General features: G+C 38.4%; 1 protein-coding gene across 1 annotated transcript in view; it reads right to left on the bottom strand.

Moving 5' to 3' along the window:
* The window catches only part of Thsd7b (thrombospondin type 1 domain containing 7B), an 872,787-nt gene that overhangs the window by 347,871 nt on the left and 510,644 nt on the right, over window positions 1–14,272 (bottom strand). Inside the window, exon 11 of the mRNA XM_021198560.2 lies at window positions 11,238–11,341. Coding sequence (XP_021054219.1) covers window positions 11,238–11,341 — 104 coding nt within the window. The remainder of the gene's footprint in view (window positions 1–11,237; window positions 11,342–14,272) is intronic.

The raw sequence follows: 14,272 nt of genomic DNA, 5'->3' as shown, positions 1-14,272 counted from the left end.
AGCCGTATGGAAATGTAAGCCAAATAAACCCTTTCCTCCCCAACTTGCTTCTTGGTCATGATGTTTGTGCAGGAATAGAAACCCTGACTAAGACAGGCAGCATTTCAAGTAGTCTTGAAAATGATAGGAGGCTTTCAAAGTAGATACGCTTGAGCAGAGACTGAAGCTGGAGTCCATCTCTAACCACATAGCAGGGAGCTTTATCTATAACCTCACATGGATTATATCATAGTCATAAGAGGGTCACCCCCAAACCCTCTACTAGGTGTGAATATGTATATGTACATATTCATGTACAGATGTGCGTGTATGAGTGTGTGTGTGTGTGTGTGTATGACTTTCCTTAATTTTGCGCATTCCAATGCTGTGTGTGCACATGTCCCTTGGTCATGGTGGGGAATTCATGCATTACTGAATAAAGCTGCTCCAGGGAAACAGCAGAACCTTGATCCTGGAGGAGGACAAAATCCCCATCCTCATCCTCATCTGCCAAAAAGTACTTGATAACTGCTTAAATCACGGTCTCAGCACTGGACACTCAGTAATAATTTATCTTCAACTTAATTTTTGTTTTATTTTTTGCATAATTTATGAAATGCTCATGCTTGGAATGAGCTGATACAGTCTTTGTTCTCCTGGAGGTTAGCTTTTCATAAGCACAGTTTATTTTTCATATATATATATATATATATATATATATATATATATATATATATATTGTTTCTTAAAAATTTTAAAATGCCATAATCTGATCTTATTGTAAAATGAAATCATACATATATTGAGAAGGATCAGGGGAGTATGTCCTTCCCTGAGGAGCAGCTAAACATTGTTAAATAAGAGTAACTGTTGTTTGATGCAATAATAGTAGTGAATTCTGTGTTGAACTTTCATAAAGTCTTTACTATATACAACTTTCTGGTATTTTGTGTTCATGGACAATTTAATGGATCCTTCCCATATTCTTAACCAGATTGCCATCATGTCCTCCTGACCTCTGTGAACATGCACTGGATGTCTTGAGAAAGCTGAACTACAATTACAAGTGCTTGATATCAAAGTGGCCAAGTGCCAGGCCAATGCCAACTCAAGTCTAAAGTTATGAGCTTCAAAGCTAGGAACCTATAGCCATAGTTTCTAGCCTATAATGTTCAGAGTTATAATAACCTAGTCCATAGTACTTGAGTCTGTAAGCCTCAGTACATAAGCCTTTGGCACCATAGACCCAATTCTGCCAACCCTAGAAGAGCTAGTCCTCATCTATGCAGGACTTGTATGTGGAACCAAAGACCTCTTGGAGCTGACTGGTTATAGTACTTCATATGTTTTTATTTTCACATTTGCCACCATCCTATACATCTTACATTGGCATATACATAAACAGAACACTTATATAAATTATACATGTAAGGAAGAGACATTGAGTGTGGAAGCACTTGGGATATCAAGGTGAATAAGGCACATTCCCTACATTTCTAGAGCTGGAAACCCTAATGTTAGTACATCAGAGAGATGGTCCAATTGTCACACACAAAGGACAAAAAGGTAAGAAGTTCACACTGAGAATCTGAGCTGGATGGGGGACACCAGGCTTGGCTGGAGAAAGGCAATGCCTGGGATGGGGCCAGAAGATAGTGTAGGGGGCTAAACAGTAATCAACGGTAAAAGGAAGGCAGTAACAGCCTGGGGTGATAAATGAATTTAGCATGTGGGTGGCACCTAGTCACTGGCTCATGACTGAGCTTCTCTTGGGATAGAATAGAAGAAGCAGAACAATATCGGGCTTAGGAAGGTGTTTCAGCCTTACAACCAGGGAATGAATGCAAACAAGCAGCCATTGAAAACTTGGTGTCTGAAAGTAGGAAATTAACAAATTTTACATATATATGTTTGTGAATGAATGACGTTCATGTGAAGATTCCAAAGTGGAGAGAGAGAGAGAAAGAGAGAGAGAGAGAGAGAGAGAGAGAGAGAGAGAGAGAGAGAGAGAGAGAGNAGAGAGAGAGAGAGAGAGCTGTTGTCAATACTGGTTCAGGCTCATCTGACCAGACATTGTAGTCAGAGAGACAAATGGTAGAAGGAGGTCATGAAGATGGCATGCAGGTCCACGTGGAGGAGGAAGCAGACTCAGACCTGGAGTTTGAGGATTCAAATGAGAACTCTAGGAGAAACATCACAGCAGAGATAAGGAGCCAGAGAAAGGAAGTCCTGTCAGCTAAGGGTATTTACTGCAGGAAGTCAGGTGAAAAACTACTGGGGAGGGGTCTATATGGACAGAGAGACATTCTGTGAGACACATCTGTCTTCCTCATTAATCCTTCACATCATTCTGTTTCCCCATCATGGAGCGAAGGAGGAAAATGGACTTTCTTCCTCTTAATTCCTGAACTCACCTACTCCTCAGTCACACCCACTTGCCATTTGCAGACACTCCTAGACTTTCAATTATCTCCTCCCTCCTAACAGCTCCATGTATTTCCCCCACTGGTTGTTTGTGTATCATCTTGTTCGCATGTTCATGCAAGATGGACATCTCTCTTTTTTGGACTTTGAGCTATAGTGTACTTCTTTTGTGGTCTTCTCTGACACATATTTGCAATGTTATCTACTCCTAATCCATGTCATTTAGACCTTGTTTCTGACTCTACAGATGTTTTTAAGCTTCAATTACTCTACGGAGACTAGGCTTGGTTCACTCAGTTATACCTATTCAACTAATAAGCATAGTTCATTTTCTGTTTTTAAACACATACAAAAATGTGATGATGCCATACAAGCTGTTTTTAAAATTTTTACCTCCGTAAATTTTACAATACTATATCTATGCCTATTACCCAAATAACTAACTACTGGTATCTCCTGAAAAAAAAAAAAAAAAGGGTGTGGACAATTGAGTAGGAAATTTCTGTTGCATAAAAAGAAAAAGCTTCTCTCTCCTCCCTCCCTCTGTCTCTGTCTCTGTCTCTGTCTCTGTCTCTGTCTCTGTCTCTCTCTCTCTCTCTCTCTCTCTCTCTCTCTCTCTGTGTGTCTGTGTGTGTCTGAGTGTCTGTGTGTGTGTGTGTTTCCAGACAGGGTTTCCTTTTGTAGCCCTGGCTGTCTTAAAACTCCCACAGTAAAACAGGCTGGCCTCAAACTCAGCAATCCTTCTGCCTCTGGCTCCCTAGTGGTGGGCTTAAAGGTGTGCGCCAACACTTCTGGGCACAATAGCCTTTTCCACTTCATTGGAACAATCTGAATAATTTTCCCATGCTACCTCTACATCAAGCCTTTCCCAAAGGAAGATGTTTTGGTCCCATAGCTTTCACCATTTCCCACAGACTTAGTTAATCGCTCCTGACCATCAGCAGTTTACTTTTAAGAACCGCATTAGTAACATCCACAGCCCTTCTCTCCAGTGGAATTATTACTATTTTCCTAGGTTTGCAAGGAAAATGAAAGTAATGCTTCCAGAGAAAACACTTGTAAAAGCATCAGCAGGATATAGATAGATAGATAGATCTCTATCTCTATCTATATATCTCTATCTATCTCTATCTCTATCTATCTATCTATCTATCTATATAGATAGATAGATAGAGAGAGAGAGAGAGAGAGAGAGAGAGAGAGAGAGAGAGAGAGAGAATGATGAGTGGCCCTTGATATCTGTTACGTTGGTTTTAATGCTAACCCTGAAGTCACTAAAATAATATTCAAATGCAGCCTCTCTCATAGTGTGTGTATGTCATGAGCTCATTTTCCATTAATAATTTATTCCAGCTCTTATTTTTCTTCTGTATCAGCGAGTCCTCATTGGTCTCTACCCAGTAATCTCAACTCACGGTGATGCATTTTGTGGTAAGATTAGCTACTCGATGGCACTGATTTCTTTTTCCTTAAATGCCTTTCATGTGTGCTCCTTCTAATCCACCCCCAGTATTGCTATTCTCGTGTGAGCTTCCAAAATCTTTCTTGGCATAATTTCAAAGGCTCCCATCTTTCCTACTTTCAGTTCCAGTTTTTTTTTTTTTTTTCCATATCCTCCTAGGAAACAGAAGACTTGAAGAGCTCGTTGATTTTAATTGACTGCAGTAGGTTTTACATCACTCCCTACATACCCGGATTAAAACCGAGTTATTTAGTTTTTGTTTTAGTCACATCGTTACAGCCTGGCTGGCCTTAAAAGATACTGTTTTGAGGCCTACTCATCTGCTTGAATTCAGAATTTCAGTAGAACCGAGGCTTGACACACCAGTGTGGAATTTATAGACACTGGCACAGGTGTGAGCTTCTTGCTCAGTTACTTCCACCTGGGATGCGCATTGAGGTTTGATTTTCATTTAGAAATGTACACACACACAAAATACACAAATCTATCTCCTTCTGCTACTGTCCCGAGAGGGAGCCCTGGATAAACAGAAACAAACGCCTCAACCTTACTCGCACCAGTGCTAAGGGATATCAGGGATGCTCTGCTGCTTAAAGGGATGGGATTTAGCTCTGCACAAAAGACATGTAATCCTATTACATGTACATAGTTTCTTATAGACTTTGAAATTTATATCGGCATTCCTGAAGGGAATATAGTTCTGTAAGAGAATTATATGGCTGGGAGAGAAACTTCTCACTCCGAGTTTTAAAAGCAAATGACTGCACCCAGCAATTGGAGTTTGTTTTATCCATCTTCAACACCAGCATCCATTTCATTAGTAAAATGTCTTCTGAGGATATGAATGAAGTGAACATGGGGGAAGGGCTACTCTGTTCTTGGAATCATAGCTTATTATATTAAAATCAGAAGGGCTAGTGCACGGAGATATTTCTGAAGCAACAGTTAGTTAACACCGTGTAACTAAAGCATTCTGCCTCAGGTTGCCCATCTCCTTTAATATTTATATTTAATTTATCACAAAGTTTTAAAATATGCATATTTTACCTGCAGCCATCACAAAAATCCACAGAGATAATCCTACCCTGAAACACACAAAGGAAATGAAAAATGCCTCCAAGAGCCATGACTCACTTATATTAAAATTCAATCTCTACTGTGAAGTGAGCACTCCACCCTCAAAACCAAAGCCTATGGCATTAGCAAGCCCATCCTTCTGTCATGCTCATGGGATATTTTAATTTTGGAAGTTGTCATACACTGTCAATTTAATTTCTACAGTCTACTCTGGTAACCCTTATATTCACTTTCAATAATTATCTTTAAAAGAGAGATGTTTCTAAAAAAAAAAAAAGTGACTCTTTAGAGCTGGAGAGATGGATCTGTGGTTAAGAGAACTTGCTGTTCTTACAGAGGACCCATGTTTAGTTCAAAGCATCCACTGGTGGCTTATTATAATCTGTACCTCCAGTTTCAGGAGCCTCTTCTGACTTCCCTAGCAACTGGCACAAAGATAGTGCAAGTACATACATGCAGGTCAAACACTTGTGCAATAAAATAAAAATAAATACATTCTTAAATGATTTGTATACCCTTATGATACTTCTAATGAGTATTTTGGTACCTGGAACTGAGAAATGAATTAGACTGATAAAGAGCATTGTGCATTCTAATAGAGCATTCTGGCACTGTTTTATTTATGTTATTGGTGCTTAGTTTCCTTTACATATGGTTTGACCAAGCAGGGAAGGCTGATTTTGAACTTGTGCCCCTTCTGCCTCATCCTCCTGAGTTGGAGTTATAGCCATGCACAACTATGTCAGACTTACAAATGTTCTTTAATAAGATGAACACTGAAGCCTGACTACTTTTTCCTATATGATTAACAAGGTTATCAAAACAACTTCACCAAAAATATTGACACTAGTGTGTCCTATAAGCATTTACTCATTACTTACATCAGATAGATACCCTTGTATATTGAGCTGGTAAGTCGAGTCATGCCCTCCCTTCTGTAAAGAGCATATGAAGATTTGAGTTCGTGTATAAGGACCAGATTAAGCCCTGACTGAATGTGTTGTGAATGTGAGCATGACCGTGTCAAGGCCCACAGTGTCTTAGACACATGGGAATGGCAAAGGTTTCCCCTGGTGTGAATGTTGACACTGAAGACATTGAAGCTTACAGCATCCTCCAGTATGTTAGCAGTGTGGATTAGCTGTCTATAATAAACCAACGTCCTCTATTCAGATGAATAAAACAAATGTGCTGGGTTTCCAGGATGCTGCTGGTGCATCTTCATCAGAGCACAAGGCCCAGCTCTTCTGTACTGCATTTGTGTGTCTGTCCTTTCTTCATTGTCTCATTACCCTAAACAGGTTTCCAGGACCCAAAGCTGTGCAAGGTAGCCACATCCTTCCATAAATGCACAGAAAAAAATATAGATGTTTCTACCCCTTACAAATATTATATTGGTTTCCTGGGATGGGTCTCAGTGGCTCCCCGTCCCTGGTTGCCAATGCCTATGGCCCAAGACGACAGAGCTAGTTTCAGTCTAAGTCAAAACATACCCTGAGAAAACCACTCTATATTTCTTCCCAGAAAATACACTCCTTCCTCCTTCAACAACAAACACAAACCAAATGAAATGACTAAGGCAAAAATGACAGATATCTCTGACTACAGATCATAATTACTGCAGTCAACACCTACACATATGCCCCCCCCAAGTATGCCTATAAAAATAACCTTCTGGTTGTGATCTATATAAGTGAATAGGCAGAACCAACCTTTGGGATAACAGGATACTTCTATTTGGGAAATAAGAATGCAAAGATTTAGAAGTTTGTTCCTTTTCTCCCCAAAAGAAATATGTCTACCACAGAAGAGAAAAGCGTGAGTGGCTGTGCTCTAGATCTTGAGGTTTCCAAAGGCTCATATGTAAAGGCTTGACTTCTAGCCTTTGACACTGGGGGAAGTAGTGTGACCTCTCTGTGGAGGTGACCTTTATGAGGAGGGAAGTAGAGAAAGGGGGGCTGATCTCTGAGGTTGCACTCCAGAAAAAAGGATGCTAAAAGTCCGGTTCTCCCCTGTGTATCTCTTTTTTTTAGTTCTTACTGTCATGGAGTTGAGCAGGCTCCACAACCACATATGCCTGCTGTGACATGCTACCTCACCACACTTCCAAAAGCAATGGGTCAACGAACTGACCATGAGCTTGAGTCCTCAAAAATGGAGCCAATATACTTTTTTTTTTCCTCCTTTAAGTAGATTTTTTTTCCCAAGGCATCCTGCCACAGTGTCAGAAGCTATCACTCAGATCAACAGGTTTCACATGTGATTGACAAGCTAAGATGTCTATATAATTTCAGTACTCATTCAAGTACTCAGTCTGTATCTTTCCAGACTGTGTATTTGTGCTGTATTTTTATGTGTTTTCTATATCAAGGTTCTTGATAAACTAATGGTGGATGGTGATCTTTATCTCTCCCTTTCTTTCTATGAAAACAATGTCACTCAAGACAAAAATGGTTACTCAAAGAAATGAAGTACTCAGATTTACGAGTAGCTTGTTCTGAATCTAGTTTATGTAAATTATTGATTGATCATGGTGCTTTATGAATGTAGACTTTACAGTATATGATTTGTACAAGCTTAGAAAATTAGATAAATCAAAATTTACAAATTCAACCACAAGTGAAAGACTCTAGAAAGAAATTTGATTATGAAAAATTATGACATCGAGCATACCTTACCAAAATAATGGACCTATAGATGTACACATGCAGCATATATATTTCCATCTTTGGAAGCCAAGTATTATTACCATAATACAATTACAATTTTAGAGCACACTGTTTCTATAACTTTCACTACATATTCCTTACTGTGCCCTTTCTTTAAAGTAAAGGTAACAGATTTTATTCTTATACTGGATTATTTCATACCTTTTTTATTGGATAGTTTCTTTATTTACATTTCAAATATTATTCCCTTTCCCAGTCCTCCCCTACCAGAAACCCCCATCCCATTCTTCCTCCCCCTGCTTCTATGAGGGTGTTCCTCCACTCACTACTTATTCCCACCTCCCCACCCTCACCTTTTTAAAAGTAGAAAAACACCTTAAGTTTTAGGAGTTCATTTAAAGGCAAAGCAAACAGATTCCCTTAACCTGTTGTGTGAGAAGTCTTAACTAATTAAGAAAGAAAAAAAAAGATTTGATAATGGTTAGAGACCTGCCTTCTTCATTTCTCATAAACATTATTCAGAAAAAGTAAACTGAAAAAGAGTTCAGGCACTTCAAGACATCAAGAGCATCTTAGACACAAAAAGGTAATTCTCTATCTCCTGTTTCATCTCCATCATAGTGCTACAATGTTGTCTTTCTGATAAAAGGGAACACTTGACATTTGATAAATGAGGTACAGTCCAAAAGGAAAACATTACAGTCCAAAAGGAAAACATCTGGATTTTTTAAAGCCAGCTTTAAAGGAGTCAGTGTGGACAGTAAAATTAAAATTACTCCATGAATTATTTCAGGGCCCTTATTTTTTTCTTTGTATTACTAAAATGTTTACCCCTTTAAGCAGTTTTTTTTTAAAAAAACAAGAATATATATAGTTCTTTCTTCTATAGTATCATCTGTCACAATATTGGAATTGTATTATTTCTTTATTAAAATTAAGCACAATTAACTGGGTAAAAAAAAAAGTCTGACTTTCTATGAAGCATAATGTATCTTATACAGTAGAACCAGAATTCTCACTACCCTGGAGAAGGTACTGATATTTTGCTACTGCTGTAATTCTGCCTGTTCTTTTCTTTTCTTTTCTTTTCTTTTCTTTTCTTTTCTTTTCTTTTCTTTTCTTTTCTTTTTTATTCTTCTGTGACCCACAACTATAACATTATTTTGTTGCTACTTCATAACTGTAGTTTTGCTACTGTTATGAATTGAAATGCAAATATCTGATATGAAGGACATCTGTTATGTGACTCCTATGAAAGGGTTGTTTGACCCTCAAGGGGGTTGTGACCCACAGTTTGCAAACGGATATTTTAGACAGTCTCAAAAGTTTCACACTAGAAGAAATGACTGCAAAGCTAGTTCCAGTGTTTGAGATTGAACTGTACAGGAGCAAACCTGCCCAGCATAAGGTCTCAGCAAGGTGAATTGCATTTCTAAAACAGCACTGAATGCCAAGAGGGAAGCTTGACCCATGAGAATTTACTGAATGGTCTAAGCTCATACTCCCTTTCAGCTACAGGGGATCCACAGAGAAAACATGGAAGCTTTCCAAATATAGAGTCTCCATCAAACTGGATGTAACATATACAGATATAACCTTTACAAGGGAGTTCAATGTCACTGAAAACCACAGAGAATCCCCGTAGACATGCCTCCTTGCAGGGATAGAACAGGAACATCAGAGTGACATTAGCACGTGTGACAGTAGAAGTAGTAGGTGAGTGTTTCCCTGGATAGCGTATTGCTGGACTGTGGGATGCTTTGGTGTTGGTCTTGCCCCTCACCCTTTCTCTTTTCCTGGAAAAATGGCCTCCCTTTCAGGGATGATTCCCAGTTTTCCACATTGCTCATATTGTGCCTCTGGAGATGAGATACAGCTAGGTAAACTTTAGGGGATTTTGTTTTCTGCAGATATTTTCATCTTGCCTTGATAAATGATGTAGACTAAGCCCCCATTCACCTCTGAAGAGTTGGTTTGCTCCCTTTCACGTTTCAAAGCTGATGCTCATAACCCCTGTACTTGGAGATAGGCTTGTAACTTCCTCTGGAAGGCTGGGGACCAGATCATTCTCTCATTTCTTTCAATGATGGGCCTCACATAAGTTCTTTAATCATTTTGACTTTATTCAACCAATAGATGTAGTTGCCCCAAAAGACATTTTTCTTGGATTACTTATTTGATAATTTTCCATATGTTTTTTTTTTTTTCTTGAACTCTAGAAGTTTGGTGTGCAGCTTCTTGTATTGTCTTTCTGGTTAATTCCTTCCTATGCCTTTATTTGTTTTCTCTCATATTCAAGGCCTTTTCTTTTTTTTTCCAATTTTCATTAGGTATTTACTTCATTAACATTTTAAATGCTATCACCAAAGTCCCATATACTCACCCCTCCCTGCTCCCCTACCCACCCACTCCCTCTTCTTGGCCCTGGTGTTCCCCTGTACTGGGGCATATAAAGTTTGTAAGACCAAGGGGCCTCTCTTCCCAATGATGGCTGACTAGACCGATTAGGCCATCTTCTGCTACATATACAGCTAGAGACACGAGCTCTGGGGGTGCTGGTTAGTTCCTATTGTTGTTCCACTTATAGGGTTGCAGACCCCTTCAGCTCCTTGGGTACTTTCTCTAGCTCCTTGAGGCCTTTTCAAAAACTCATTATTTTTCTATTAATTATATAATACCAATTTTATACTAATAATACTAATGTACTACTAATAATATTTAAAGTGTTTTTATGAGCATGTTGCCTGGTGAACATTCAAGAATATCCAATTTGCAACATCTGACGATATTAATTTCTAAATGTCATTATCTGTCAGTCAGGCAAAGAAACCCAAGCTTTTCTAGGTATAGTTGTGCAAATGGAGCTAGAAGAGCATTATTACTGCCCACAAAAGCAAGATGAACAGAAGTGACAGTCAATCTATTTTGAGAATAAAGTATTTTCCATCAAGTCCCATGTAGTTTGCCCTTGTATGAGAAATGAAACAAAAAATGGAACAGACCAAATCACTGGGTGCTTTTCATAGATTTGCCATCTTTCCTAGAGGTACTTAATAAAACATCCTTTATTTCAGACACAGAAGCCTATCACAATGCCATTTAGAAGTTTTAATACTCTTTCTGTGCATATTACACATAGTAAATACATACACACACACACACACACACACACACACACACACACACACACTGTGCTTAAACCCAAGATCATTAAGATTAGTCAACTCACTCAGTTATGTTTTCATTCATATATTTAATCAGCACATAAACATGCAATGTAAGCAAAGTGCAATGTGTACTTTCAGATCTAATTTTGGCATCTCCTCAACATCTTGGCTGATATTCAATATACATTCATAATATAGACATTGAGGTCAGTTATAATTGAGATATATTTATTATTATTTATTTTTGCTTTACTACTGAGGTGCAGTGAAAGGTTATGTTTAAATGATGATATTTACCTAACAACACTTACTAGTGCCAAGAGTAAATTTAGTGATAAATATAAATATAAATAGCTCAATCCAGAAATATTATAACTTTCCCAAACAAGAACAACCAAGTACAGAGAACCATCACTTTAAATCACGCATGAACATGAAGCTATTGAAAACCCTGGTTACCTCTTGTCTGCAGCCCCTTTCCACATGCCTCGCTGGTGCCTGTTCTCCCCTGCCTGATAGACTCTGGAACCAGGATACAAGGGCTCCATTTCTGCGGCTTCCACCTGAGACCACAAAAAGGAACAAAACAGTACGTTTAGCACAACACATATGTGGAAGAAGTACATGCAACACTTGACTTAGAGACGCAGAAATAGAAAAGACCAGAGTTCAATTAGCCTAGATTTGAAACAAACCATGTCTGGTACTGTAAGCCTTGTCAACTGCCTATGGAGGTGAGGTCATGGGTCCCAGAGAAGGACCTACTACCCCTACTTTTCTAGACTAGTATAATTTCAAACAACATTCTAAAACCTTATCTTTATACCCATGGATAAACGTAGCTCTTATTCTTCATGCAAGAATTTCTTTCTGCAGCAGATTGTAACTATTAGAGAAATCCACAGTAGCTCAAAATAAAAAGAACAGCAGACCATAGGGTGTCCAACTTCAACAGGTATGTCTACAATGCAACCTCTACACATACAGCTCAGGGAACACCATGAAAGGGTAGACAGAGGATTTTAAGAGTTAGAGAAACCCTGAGATTCCACCTCACAACAGTCAGAATGGTTAAGATAAAAAAACTCAGGTGACAGCAGATGCTGATGAGGATGTGGAGAAAGAGGAACACTCTTCCATTGCTGGTAGGATTGCAAGCTGGTACAACCACCCTGGAAATCTGTTTGGCAGTTCCTCAGAAAAGTGGACATACTACTATCTGAGAAACAAGCAATACCACTCCTGGGCATATACCCAGAAGATACTCCAACATATAATAAGGAAACACACTCTACTATGTTCATAGCAGCCTTATTTATAATAGCCAGAAGCTGGAAAGAACCCAGATCTCCTTTATCAGAGGAATGGGTACAGAAAATGTGGCACATTTACACAATGGAGTACTACTTAGTTATCAAAAACAACGAATTTATGAAATTCTTAGGCAAATGAATGGAACTACAAAATATCATCCTTAGTGAGGAAACCCAATCACAAAAAAACACACATGGTATGCACTCACTGATAAGTGGATATTAGCCAAGAAGGTCAGAATATCCAAGATGCAATTCACAGGCGACATGAAGCTCAAGAAGAAGGAAGACCAAAATGTGAATACTTCTGCCCTTCTTAGAAAGGGGAAAAAGTAACCATGGAAGGAATTACAGAGACAAAGTGTGGAGCAGAGACTAAAGGAAAGGCCATCCAGACACTGTTGCACCTGGGGATCCATCCCATATACAGTCACCAAACCCAGACACTATTGATTGCTGATATAGCTGTCTCCTAAGAGCCACTACCAGTGCTTGACAAATACATAGGTGGATGCTCTCAGCCAACCATTGGACTGAACACAGGGTCCCCAATAGAGGAGCTAGAGAAAGGACCGAAGGAGCTGAAGGTGTTTGAGGCCCCATAGGAGGAACAACAATATGAACCAACCAGTACCCCCAGAGCTCCCAAGTACTAAACCTCCAAACAAAGAGTACACATGGAGGGCTCATGGCTCCAGTTGAGTATGTAGCAGTATATGGCCTTGTTGATCATCAGTGGGAACAGAGGCCCTTGGTCCTGTGATGGCTCTATGCCCCAATGTAGGGGAATGCCAGGGTCAGGAAGCAATTAATGGCTGTTGAAAGGGGGAGAATAATTCTTCTGTAGATATAAATATCATGACAGTTTGTCAAATACCAAATAGTCAGCCTTAAATAGATGTATGTATATATTGTATGTATATATATATATATATATATATATATATATATATATATATTTGTGTGTGTGTGTGTGTTTATATATGTGTGGATATATAGGTACACATGCACATATGTGCATATATAACAGTATATAAATGTATGTGTGTTTAGTATATATATATATATATATATATATATATATATATATATATATGCATGTGCACATGTATACATGTGTTACAATAAATAAATAACATAGAATACACCCCTAGCCAGCACTGGGACAATAGCAGAATCATGGTTAAAGCTGTGATTCTACTTAAGAGTTTGCAAATTTCATGTGTGAATCTTAGTTTATATTTAAAAGAACAACAACAGAAAGAAGCTCAATATACACAGATCACTCTATTTATTTACAACCATTGAAAAATAAATATAAAGAAGAAAGGAGAATAACCCTTGCATTTTACCAAAACATAAAAGATTTAGTCTGAACATCTGAAATTTTAGGGTGCCAACTTTCACTCCTGGGTTTTTGCTTCTGTTCTCTCTCTCTCTCTCTCTCTCTCTCTCTCTCTCTCTATATATATATATATATATATATATATATATGTGTGTGTGTGTGTGTGTGTGTGTTGCTTCTAGGATTCAGATATAACTCTACCATTTCCATCAGTCATGGAATAAAGTGCAAAAGATGACTCTAGGGACAGACCTTACCCCCAAGTTTATCTTAGGGAGGAGGAATGGATGTTATAGGATGAGATTTCAGGGCTCGCTTTTCTCTGAGGAAATGGTCTCTGAGGAAGTCACCTGGCTTCTCTCTGGTTACCTTCCTCAAGTTAATAAAAGTGTCTGTTTTTGTCCCACAGAAGATGGCTTTATTCTTAAAATTATTTCTGCAGAGTGTTCTGCACAGGAAAACTCAAGGGCCAAAGTCTAAGTGCTTTTTGTTCTTTTAGTTCCTGTGCTTTTATGATCTGTTTCATATAAGCCAAGAAGTCAGATGAAACAGCAGCTATTTTATTCACTAGGCCACACTTTATGCGCTCCTTATAAAAAATATGACCAGTAAATAAAAATATTATTGGTCACCTTCCAATGGCTTCTTTAATCAGAATGACTATCGATTTTGGTTGAAAATCAGGAAACACAAATAGAAAACATGCCATGATTAAGTAAACCAACAATATTAAAAATAGTCACAACCACAATATATAAGGTGGTGTTGGGCTCAAATCCCACCTTTTGAATCATGATGATTTTGATTCATTATGATTTATGTGGATTCCTTAAGCT

The sequence above is a fragment of the Mus pahari genome, chromosome 5, assembly GCF_900095145.1.
Source record: "Mus pahari chromosome 5, PAHARI_EIJ_v1.1, whole genome shotgun sequence".
NCBI lineage: Eukaryota > Metazoa > Chordata > Mammalia > Rodentia > Muridae > Mus > Mus pahari.
This window is presented reverse-complemented; position numbering and strand designations above follow the sequence as displayed.